Raw genomic sequence first — 12,756 nt, forward strand, 5'->3', positions numbered from 1 at the left:
TATTTGAAGCCTCAGTACTGCAAAAACTTTCCCCACTTATATGACATTGTAAGAAATAAATTACATTATGGTATATGGAGTTTTAGTACATATCCAAACTAGATGTATTTTGACACACAATTTCTATAATATATTGTGATATATATTTTAATTTTGTAATTTAAAAATCAGTTATTTCCCAGATGTCTACATTTCTAAAAGACGAAATGTTGTATCAAAATTGGCCAATTTCTATTTTAAGATTGTTCTCAGTGTTCAGTAACATTAGCAAGGAAATTCCTTGGGATTCTCCATGCTTGGTATCAATGCAGGGCAAATTCAGGTAGAGAGTTTCAACAAAATAGTTTGATATATTTTTGACTTTGTATTTTTAAAACTCCCCCATAACCAGAAATGTGAATATTTGTCAAGAAAGATCCGGTCTGATTTACTTTGTTTTTCTTATGTGATTTTTAAAATAAGAGTTTATTTCAAAATTTTCACATTGAGGTTTTGTAAAGGAAGGTACATGTGGAACCATCACCCCAGGCTTCCTTTGGAGTCAATAGGAAGAAACAGAGGTGATTCAGTTCACTCTAAGTGTCCAAGACAGGTCAGATTAATCACCTCCTATTTCTTCTCCTGATCCTGAATCCTGACACTGAGAGTTATTCCTCACACACTAATTCATAGCAGATTTTTCCATGTGTCACCATTTCTGTAGGAACACAGCAACTGTCAAAGGTAGTCTAATTTATCGGTGCTTTATACCCACTTTGCCCTACTGTAAGTGTGAAAATGCTGTGCTGGCTAACTGAGAATGAAGATGGTGTCAAAGGGAGATCACCAGTGGCTCTATCCACAGAGAAGCCACTTACCCATTGCAGTAGCCATTGCAACGTACTTGAGATTTCTGCTAAAAGCACAGGAAGAAAGAGGCAGTTGATAGCGCGATTGGCACAACTGCTTTTGTACTGAGCAGAATCACCCAGACTCTGTACTGAGCAGAATCACCAAATGCTGAAGGGAGACAGCAAACCTAAGTCTGGAAGGCATGTAGGTGTGAAGCAAAGAACCCTTTTTTGTGAGTCCTTTTTATGGCCAGGTGAGTAAGCTGTTTATTCTGTTATCCAATACTTCAGTGCACTGACTGAGACGATGACAGATGTAAGAAGGGTCAAACCTACCGTTCTCTATTCCCCAAGAGTACCCTACCTATGGATTATGTCACACCTGTGAATATTTCAATTGGAAAGACAGATTCTGCAGCCCAGAAATTAGTGCTTTCAGGTAGGTAAATGAGTGAGAATTTTGTAGGCTCTCTGTGACAGTGCTGTTGAACAGGGTTATTCTCTAATGTCCAAGTTCTGGAGAATAATTTAAGACAGTTAACATTAGATCAAAGTTTCTCTGTAATGGCGTGGCAGAATGCTGGTTTTGACACTCTTAGTGATTAACACATATGTGAATCATTCTAATTAGTAAGGTTATAGGATTGTAGCCATCAGTAGATGAATGGCTTGGGTTTGGGTTTAATTTTCATCATCTCCACGTGGAGTTATGACTCTGCTTTCCTAACGACTGATAAAAATTGCAGAATGATGAGGGGAAAAATGCTGGAGACCATCTGTGTGAAACAAAGATGATATAGGACATTTGCAAAAATATTTCATGCCTTTCACTGCTCGATGGAAGCATTAGTGCAGCCAGACATAGAACATGGACAGATACTCGCTTGCAGCCCTGGCCTTGTGGGATGACACTGCCCCAGCAGTTCTGCTGTTGGAAGGAGGCGTAGGAACTCTTATCATGCCAGACAATGGCAGCTGAGTTAGATGGAAGTACCTTCATCAACTGTGTAATCAAATTCAGCTGAAATGCCTACCTTTGGCTTTAAATTGAGTTCACTCACCCTCTTTTGAACCCTCACACACTTCTGAACTTTCAGGTGTGTTGGTATTATTTTTTCACTACCAGCTAAGTTGTCCATTCATGACCTTTTCTCTTGGATTTGGGCCTTGTTGTTTGAATTCACACCTTTGTGAATAGACTATAGACATTTAACTATATTTTGAGGATAAAGATGAATTACTGCTCCTTGAAAATTAGAGATACATTGATGTATCTCATGCGTTTGTGTTAAACTGTGGTTTACAATTCTGATTTTTTCATGAATGGTATTGATGATCTTATAAATTAAAAAGATTACCACCAGTTTCATGCAAGTTATTGAACTCACATACACAGCTGTGTGAAATATGTAAAATATGATAGATATGCATTTCTCATTTGTTAGATTATTTATTAGACTATATTATTTTCAGTGGTTACTATTTCCTAGGTTTAGTAGCCTAAACCACATAACAGCCTTATCCAAAGTCCACTGGAATAAGTGTAGGAGTCACATTGACTCTCAATTTTTTATATCAGCACTAAATATGAAAATGCTGTTTTCATATAGTTTCAATAAGCAAAATTCATTGACATGAATGTAGGAAGTCATTAAATATGTGTCTAGAGCTCATATGAGTTCTGTCTTGTAATATAGTTATACTCTCCCTGGAACAAAGAAAATGCGGAGTTAAAGCTGCAGTGGATTCTGTAATACTTGTCAGTTTACCACTCAGGAATGAAACAAAGGTGCTTAATGTGCGAATGCGCTTAGCGTTCAAATCCTGCATATTAAACATAGCTTGTTCTTGAGTAATACTCAACTGAATTCCAAACATTCTTTAAAAAAGTATTTTCATTGAGAGATCAAATATGTAAGCAGATTTTCAGAACTGACTTGGTGTTGTGATTTCTAATGGTATTTAAGAATTGTTAGTTCTCCTAAGTAATAAACCTCTACAAATTACTTTAAAAATGAGCATATTATTCATGTGTATTCACAACAAATCCTGATTGCTTCATTTCACTGTGGGTTATACAACTAGGAGAATTTAACACAAACTAGGTTCTCAGATAATTATCTGAGAGTTATCTAGTAAAGTTATTAGCTAATCTAGTGAAATTATTATTTAAAAATAAAACCTATTTACAATTTCAGATTTAGTATAAAAATATAGCAAGCACTGCCATGGAACAATTTCACACTGAGCAAGCACAGGTAAAGTGCATCCGTTCAGAACAACTTGTGGTGAAGCTCACAGTCTCTACAAGAAGAGAAATGATCAGAGTCTAAAAAAAGCTGGTTCCCAGCAGACCTACGGTTGGTGTCTTGGTGACCCGCCTGGAAAATTCCAGGGTGTTTCAGGATCCATGGGTGCAGATCTGTAAAAACATGTTTTCTTGTCTATGAAAAGCAATTTCCTTAAATAACTCCTAATTTCCTTTCATGGTTTTCTGTCTCAAGTCAGTAGTTTTACTCACAATTTTCCTCACTTTTTTCACCCACTTTTTCCTCCTTTTTGTTTCTGGGCCAGGTGGACCCAAATGTCTGAGTCCTGTATGTTGGCCCTGAAAAAAGAAAAAATTGTCTGCACAAGCTTTGTATGCATGATAAAATGAAAAAAAAAAAGGCTCTTATTGCCTTAGAAGTTTTTTGTGAACCTGGACTTGGACTCTTTTTGTACAGCTGTTTTCACATGAACATACAGAAATATGTAAGATAATGATCAATGCTGAAAAGTTGTATATATGGTCATAGAAACTGAGCAAAACCAGAACTGTTCTTTACTAAACTTCTACATATTTTACAGTTATTTCAGATATGTAAAATTATTCAAGTAAAAGTAATATTTCGGTAATTATCTGGAATCCATAGAAACATACTTTAGTAATCTAATGTCTTTTTAAGTGCTTTCTATGGGTTTATTGAAATAATGTTATATTACATTTTGGAAGGTAATAAGGATAATGGTATACATGATCATATATGTTATGCATGTTAAAACCATTAGGTTATCTGGTCTATCCTGACAACAGCACAGTTTTTTTCCTTAAAGCGTATTCTTTGATGTTCTGTCCACTCTAATTTTAACTATTGCATCTAACTGGGTCACTGAATCTTTATACTGCTAAACCAGGCACAGTATGACGTACCAATTCAGAGTTTAGTGATGTGGTTAAAAATCGCTGTGGAGTAGGTCAAAACCAGCAAGGTTATTTTTACTTTCAACCTAATTCATGTTTGAAGTGCAGTTGTGGTAATCCTGTTACTGGAAAATACTGTATAGAAGTAATTAAAAAACAGGCACTGGGGGCCATATCCTGCCATCACTCTGCATCTGAAACGCACACAAATGGCACTTAGAAAGCTGCTTATGGAACAGTGGCAGACTGACCCTTCACTTTCAGTTTTACTTAATACTACATAACAGCAATCTTTCCCTTTAGACACTTATACACAGCCCCTTCTAAAGAACACCAGACATATTCAAAGAAGTTTGCGCTTTGAATGATGTTTTTTTAATCTTTTAACTTATTTTAATTTTTTTTTTTTCTCATTCTTCTTTCTTCTTCTACCCCTCAAGCTATCTAACAGCATTTTGGATATATATAACAGTGACCAGGGAATGGCACCAGCTAATATGGGTCTCACAAATGCTTCTTGCCCAGCTAATCTGCCAGTAAAAAGGGAACTCACAGGTAAAAGAACTCTGAGATTTTAATATTTTATAATTTCAGAAGTGATGGTGTTTCTCTTAAAAGTTGAATAAATCTTACCCATGAAATAGATGTCCATAATTAAATTCCTGAAAATTTTGCAGTTTGTAGTTTCATTTAAGGAAAAGAACAAAGACCAAGGAGAAATGTTTACTTTCTGTTCTCCCCTTCAGCAATTCAGAAACTATGTTTGCCCCCTGTTTTTTGTGAACATCATGCTTCTAATAAACCTAATTATTTTAGGAAACTTGGTGGATTCTTCCACATGTTGGCTCCTGATCAACGGTATAAATAAATTATCATCCATTAAATTTGTTCCAGGGTAGAACAAATGGTTCTTTTAAAACCTTACAATAAGGCTATTCAAGGTAAATCTATATTAGTGGATTAACAACTTTAAAAGTTACATTCAATTAATCTAAAGAATGCTAACAACCGTGTACAGTTTGTTAGTGTCACTCAGAGGAAACAGTGAGTTTGTTCAATATCCTACAAATCTGATTAACTCTTGCATTATGGGATATACAAATCCATATTCACATTAGTGTATTTTAAGCTTTATCCTGATGTAAAATACAGCAAATTGGAGAAAAATACCCCTCCATAACGTTTCTATGTTCTTAAATAAAAAATGTGCAATAAAAAAATCTCAAGCAACCTGCCAGACTTGCTCAAAAATTTAGTGCTGGTAGAATATAGATTTGCTTATTATCTTGTTTAATAATAAAAAGAGTAATGAAGTAAAAAGACTAGAAGGCTGCTCTTGTGACAAGAGGCCATTTTGAAAAGGTGAAAGAAGTACTGAAATTGCAACTTAAGGGCTGTTTTAATAAATGTTACTTTCTGTCAGAAGCAGATACACGAGCAATGGCAAAGGAGAGACAAAAAAAGGATAACCACAATCTCAGTAAGTATATGTGCATCTTCCACCTCATTAAATGAAATATATGGGGAATGCAGAAATAATATACATTAGCTACCACGTCTCTGCTCTTTTAGATCAGCATCTTACCAGGGTAATCAAATCGAACTCAGTCTGCAAACACAGCCAACCACACACCTTTCTTCCCTGAAATTAATTTCTGTCTTTGACTTTTGTCTTTCAAAATACTTAGCATATTGTAATGGAATTTCTTTCCATATCATCTCCTGCTACTATGTTTTTATTCTACAGTTGTACATGTATCCTGCACACTTTACTTGATGTTGTCTCTAAGAATTACAGTGCAAAACAGACAAGAAAGGAGATGATGAAAAAAACAACAGTGAAAATCCAGAGTCTTCACACCTTCCTTACTGAAGCACCCAGAGGCTGTTTCTCTCTATGGGTGATGGGAAGGAAAAAAAAATTACAGAGGATATCAGACAACTTCTAAACATTAGTTAAGCACTAAAAATTGTGGAAATCGTATGTCACAAAAGGAGATCAGGGCAGGACTGGGGGAGACTCACAGTGCTCTGAGTCTGCTCTGATACACAAGCCCCCTACCCTCTGTAGGCTGGGATACACTTCTGTTTCCTTTGTGGAGAACAGTGCAGCCACGTACAGATGTTAGGCATTTCGGTTCTAGAGGAATAGTCTTCTGTACTTTAGGCTTAGAACATAGTGAAATTCATAGTTTGGTGTCTAAATATTAAATGTGTAAAAATAAACAACATTTTCATTTATCCAGAATAGAAAAAAAAAAAATTATTGCTGAAAGAAGATTGTCTATAAAATTAGGGAATTTTTCCCTCTGAAGAGTAATTCGAAACAAAAAACCTGAAGGATTCTTTTTGCAAAGTGTTGAATAAAGCAATTACATTTTCCAGTTCTCCTTTCGACTTTTTCCAGCAGAAATAGTCTGGAAGTTGGACTCAGTGATCCTTATGAGTACCTTCCAACTTGAAATAGTCTATGATTCTATGAATTTAAACCTAAATAGGTAATTAGTTAATAGCCATTATTTATATCTTTGTTCTCTTATTTATATCTTTGTTCTCTGGCTATTCCATTAATCTTAGAGGGATTTACTTGCATGAATTATATATCTGGAAGTATACATCCACTGGTACAATGTTGCTAGCAATCACTGTGGACAACTTTCTACTACTTAGTGTTTCCAGAAGGCATCCTTATTTCTGTTGGTATTTTTTTGTGGATTACAGATAGACCATGTAGATTTTTAGGCCTGTTGCTAGCACATCTTCTCTCAAGTGCCAGTGCAGCTGCTGCTTATCTTGTTTGCGCAGGAATGGGGAGTTTTTGCTGGACTAGGAAAGGTGGTGGGTGGGAGTTGTCTTGAACTGCGAGAAGGGAAAAGACAGGCACATGTGTACATTAGGGATGCCAGAAATTACCATTGCCTCCATTGTTTATTTTGGCTCTGAGATCATCCTTCCTGAACACAGAAGACATGTCTGAGAACTGTCCCTCACCAGTGGCAACTGAGCTGAAGGCTGTATGCCAGGATGATAGCACACAGACATGCAACATCTCTTCTGGTTTGGCTCCAGGTGTATGCTTCAGAGCTCAAAGTCTCTCTGGAGGTAGCTCTACTATCTGATGGCTTGGACGTATTAATGCATTACATATAAAGGCTTTATTAGTGTGATTTACTCTTTTATGAGTACCAGGTTTTTTAGAAGTGGTCTGAAAAAGCAGTTTTTGAAAACTGATTTTTACAAACATTCATGTTTCAGGTTGAATTAAGATCCACATTTTACAGAAAGGTTTTTGTACCTTCTCATGCCAAGGAGGAACTAGAAAAATGTTCCTTTTGAAAGATTGGATCCTCAATGAAACCATGAAAAGGGATTCAGATCTAAGAAATGGAATCTCTTCTTCTTGTAAGAGCAAGAGTTTAAACCATTACTAAATGTATTTTGGTTTTGGTTTTGGTTTTTGATTTGTTTTGTTTTGTGTTTTTCTTTTTTTAATTTTCTTTTTCCAAAGAAAGAATTAAGGGCGTAATGTTTGTTTGCTATATGGTCATCCTGTCCATGTAGTTTAAAATTAATTTTCTGGTTTGGCTTTGGTATCATTTAGTACTTGAAATATTATTGATAACTCCGGATACCACTGGAACTGCAACAGACATAAATCAGGAAAGTTCTATTGAAACACTTTCATGAGCTTCAAAATTTTCCCCCAAATTCACTAGTACAATCGTTTGGAGTTTATTTTCAGGAAAAAACTACAAAAATAGAAAGAAAAAGAATATTGTAAGTGTCCACTTGTAAAGCAAATTTTTTCTTTGCTTTGTTTTATAGCCAATGTTTAGTTGACTACTTTTTGATGAGTCTCTTGCAGAGCTCTTTCACACTGTAAATATTAATTAAATAACAGCTATTATGTGACTGTATAGTTAATACACATTCTTTAACTCTTTTTGCCCTGCCATTATTTTGCCAACATAACTGAAATGCATCTTTTAAATTGCTCAATTGCTATGTGCTTACGTACACTGTGTTCTCCTACAAGATCCAGCACATTCATGCCAACGGGATGCAAGGGGTCACTTAACAGGACACTCAGGAGGATTATAACCCTGTTTCCTGAATATGTGAATCATGACTACAAAACCTGAGATGCTTTAATCTGTTGAGTGAAATTCCTGTTTCTAGAGAGAGTAAGACAAGATAATACATCCGAAGGCAGAGCACTTCACCAGGGTAGATAACTAGGGAGTTGCCTGAGCTGGAATCAGCTAGGGAGGACATAGCTGACTGCCACACAAACCTAAGAACCTCACACAGACAGGAAGAAAAAAGACCTTTATGTGTTGGAGGAAGTAAGGAACTAAAAGTGATCTATGCCGTGGGGCTGAGGCTGAAAGCGATATGCTCATATGACTGTGAGAAGGTTGAAGTCAGCCCGGGAAGATCCACCAGGCTTCCCTTGACTGCACACTTCTAATTTAGCTCTACCAGGCTCTAAGGATGAGTTTTTTGTACTTATATTCAAAATTAGGAAATCAAACTTTAAGTGCTCTTTTTTCTTTCTAATTAAACTGCAAGTAAATCAAGATAGTATACATAGTTTGTCCTAGGAGAAGCATAAATTTAAATACATAAATTTTTTTATTGTTTAAATGAGGTTTCTTCATTTTCTGTGTGTTTTAAAAGTTGTTGTAAATACACTTGTGCTGCCCATCATCGAAGGAAACAGATGTGCTGGGGATGAACTGTTTCTGGTACACAGTCTTTCTCAGTTTCAGTGAAGGGATATGGTTGCAGTTATGCCCTCTCTGCAGTTTACAATGCTGATAACAGTAGATAAGGGATAATGAAGCTGTTAACCATGATTTGTAGCAGGAGTTGTGACAAAATATGAAACACTGGATGAGTTGTCTTGTGTCCCTGTTGAAGTCATCAGCAAACTCCACTAAGCTGAAAACTCCAATGTGTGGGAGCAGGGTGGAGAAAGGATACATAAACATCAGAAAAAAAAGAAGTGTTAGCTCACATTTAGACAATATGTGACTATTTCATTCTCTAACAGTCTAATTGTAAATGGGGGGGAAATCTACAGGTAGGGTAAGACACAGAGATGGTACTAATCATGGAGTTTGACCTGAGAGTAAGTCAGAGACAGGTAAGAAATCATGTTGGGACTTCTATTTGAAGAAGAAATTTTCTGTACATTGACTGCTTTGTTTTTAACTAATTAAAATGTTTTATGCTGAATTTCTCCAAGAATATTCCACCATAAAAATAGTAACTGTTTGTTTTTAACAGTTGAGAGAAGAAGAAGGTATAATATTAATTACCGAATCAAGGAGCTTGGCACACTCATCCCCAAGTCTAATGATCCGTGAGTTCAACCATCTTTCCTATAATAATGTTTATAGTTTAAATACAGGAAAAAAAAGACAGTTGCATATACTGGCTATAGGATTGAGTAATGGGATACAAAATCTTCCATGCTGGGTCACTGGCTCAATCAAGCTGTTAAAGTAACAAACCTTTGACAGATTTTTAGTGTCTGTTGGGAAAACTTATGTGAAAAGATAATAAAATGAAAGCAATTCCAGGGTGTTTAAGAGAGACTGTCACATCAGGGAAAAAAACAAAAACAAAAACAAAAAGCAAACAAAACCAAAAAGAAGAAAAAAAGAAGATAAGCCAAACAACAGAAAGTCCAGCTTTCTGTCCCTGGGTGCACTTGTGTGGTGTCTCTGGAGAAGGAAGGAGTGATGCTTTCAGCCCTTGCCATGAGCCCTCTAGTGGGATAAAACAAAATGCATGTCTGCCCTTTGCCTAAGAAAAAAAAATCAGCTTAAGACTCTGTAGACTAAGCATTTTTCAAAAGTCCTCCACTCAGTGCAGGGAAAACAACAGTCCTATAATGCAAGGATAAAAATAATAATTGCTATAATTGCTATAATAATAGCATTTTATACTAATGCATATACTTACAGTAACACAAAATGCATATTGCTTGAACTACACCTGCATTCCCTTAAAGCTTATATTTGTCATCAATATGAAAAAAGCTGCCTTGGTAGGAAAGCCTATTGCAGGATTAGCAATAACAATTCAGTGTGATATTTAATGTTGAACCTTAGCCTTAGATTTCTCATGTCACTCAGGGAAGCCTTAAGACCATGCACTAGCATGATTGTGACTCGCATAAAATTGATTATAAAGATTTTGTCTTTATCATTTGCATGTCAATACAGACCTGCATGATACTTCAAATGAAAACATCTATTGATATTTCAGCCTTTTTTGTTTCCTTAGGACTAAGAAACTTTTGATTATATTAAGGATTTCTGTAACAATATAAAGCTGTGTGAGACTTACATAAGTACAAGGTTGGCATAACAAGCCACTTGGAGTGAAATCACCAGACAGAAAGTTAACATACTGCATCCATTTTAGAGAATTCATGAACTCGTCTCCTTCTACAGCATCCACCCAAGATTAGATAAATGGGCATGTTCTTGTTATTAATATAGAATTAGGTACTACAGCTGAGTTAAAATAAGAAGGGCTTTAAGTACCTAAATAAAGTTTTGGCCAAATGTGATCCACTGCAAACACAGACTGGTAGAAGAGTTTTAATTTTGCTGGTGCATCTTTCAGTATTCAAGACCATTTGGGCAAATAATTGAAAGATTTCTCAGAAAAACAGTGGATGGCACTGTTGGTTTGCAGCTATAAAGCAATAATGGAAGCAAGTTATACTGCAATTAAAAATGGGCATGAGATACAAATTCCAGTTGTGATTTTTGATTGCCTACAAAGGTGTTTCAGTTACATATTTTGGTCTGGATTCAGGTTTAGTTTACAGTAATACCTAGAGCAATCACTTAAGCTCTTCTTAAAATGAATGATCTGGACCTATAATTTTGTTCCAGTAAGTGGATGATGGATTTTACCCACAGATTTTGGTGTTGTTGCCTGATGAAAAAGTTTCAGGTATAGATCCTGAAGGCGTCGCCTTTTCTTGTTTTAGTTTGCAAACCCATGAATGAGTTCAACAGTGTGACAGTCCCAAAGTGGCTTATGTTTACAAAAGCACGAGGTGAACTTAAGTGTCTCATGTTCTGAGGACTGCTGTCTTCAAAAGGCTGGTAATCAGTACTCCTTTTGAAAATAGGCCTATTTAAAAGCTTTCAAGTTGCTCTTAAGAAAAAGAGGCATCAAAAGGTGCAGGATGTTTTTGAAAAAGTAGGTTGTAACATAACTTTGCTATAGCTTGGTTAAATTAATCCAAAGAAGTGTAAACACCTTTTTTTATATATATTTGGTAGAATGTTTTATATTCCACGTATTAATGTAGGTGGAAATACATTAATTTGACCATGTTTTTTTGTTGGCTGAGCAGATCAAAATTATTAATTCTTTCTGGCATGGTCCTGTGGCCAAATCATAACTCAGTGTCCTTACCCTCTCTTTCAGTTCTTGTTTTTTCCTTCATAACACCTCACTGCCCTCTTCTTCTTTGAAAGAAAGAGATGTATCATCTCTTACAATACTTTATCTGTAATATTTTATCACACATAACATTTTCACCTCATATATTGATTTTAGAAGATTCTTCTTATAGTGGGAACTTAGCTGTAGAAGGAGAAACCTTACTGATGCTTCGACTAATGTCAGTGAAGCAAATCAGCCTTTGCATTGAAGAGCAAATACTACTATAACTAAGCCATTGTGGTTAGCATGCCTGTCCCAAGATGGCTTGCTTCAAGAAGATTACGTTCAGACTCGGGAACAGAAAAGAACATTTTTGATGCTATTTGGAAAGCTTTTATGATTTATATTTCTTAGAAGTGGTGTGTAGGGTTTTTATTTCACTTTTGTTTTGTTAGTTACATAGTGAACTTGTTTGGCTCCTGCAGAGCTTCTGCAGGGACTTTCTTTTGACTGGCTTAAACCCCTATTCTTTTCACTTTTTTTTTTAAATTTGATTATGAAAAGTGTGGATTACATTAAATTAAATGAATGAAACATTAAATGAATGGGTGTTTTAAGTTCACTTCATCAGCATTAGAAAATGGAGATAAGCATAAGTTGCAAAGAACTTTGACTCTTTTGTTTAATTTTCAATGTTTAGATATCCAGGTAGATGATTCAGAAATGCAAAACAGTTATACAGAATAATTTAAAAATAGAATTAAAAAAGGCCCAAAATACCCAGTCATATTTTGCTGAAAAACTCATAACCTGCTCCTTTAAATATACCTACCTTTCCATTCATGGTTTCTTTGTGTTTAGCCTTTCAGAACCCAGTTTTAGGTTGTTAACAGGACTTTATGTTGTGATAGAGTCTAGAAATGCCTATGCAAGAACAGTTTTATGGTAGCGGGACAAAAATTGCCAGAAATACTAAGGAAAAAACCCTGTCCTTTAAGAATTCTAGTCATTTTACAGAACCAGGATGCTAAGAGAACCACTGAGGATTTGAGCAGAAGTAGTGGGTTGCTCTCACTCTCTCTCTGCTGTCTGCATCTGCCTGTGCCTGACCTTCTGTCTGTTGTCTGTGGACCGACCCGCTAACGGCCAGCACAGCCACATTTCTTGTAAAGGAAAAGCTTGTGTACACTCATGCTATTATAAAATGGAAACTTGCTGCCCCTTTCAGGAGAATACACTTTGTAATTGTGCAGGTCATCAAAACAAGTTCAAAGTCCTTCAAAGTATTTCTCTGAGCAAGCATAGTTTAAAGCTAATTTCTCA

General features: G+C 35.8%; 1 protein-coding gene across 1 annotated transcript in view; it reads left to right on the forward strand.

Annotated features, from left to right (window-relative positions):
* Window positions 1-4,454: 4,454 nt before the first annotated feature.
* The window catches only part of TFEC (transcription factor EC), a gene marked incomplete at its 5' end in the record, with an annotated part of 14,713 nt that continues 6,411 nt past the window's right edge, over window positions 4,455-12,756 (forward strand). Inside the window, 3 exons of the mRNA XM_009579327.1 lie at window positions 4,455-4,569; window positions 5,441-5,494; window positions 9,307-9,382. Of these exons, the coding sequence (XP_009577622.1) occupies window positions 4,455-4,569; window positions 5,441-5,494; window positions 9,307-9,382 (245 nt within the window). The remainder of the gene's footprint in view (window positions 4,570-5,440; window positions 5,495-9,306; window positions 9,383-12,756) is intronic.

The sequence above is a fragment of the Fulmarus glacialis genome, unplaced genomic scaffold (genome assembly GCF_000690835.1).
Source record: "Fulmarus glacialis isolate BGI_N327 unplaced genomic scaffold, ASM69083v1 scaffold19986, whole genome shotgun sequence".
Lineage (NCBI taxonomy): Eukaryota > Metazoa > Chordata > Aves > Procellariiformes > Procellariidae > Fulmarus > Fulmarus glacialis.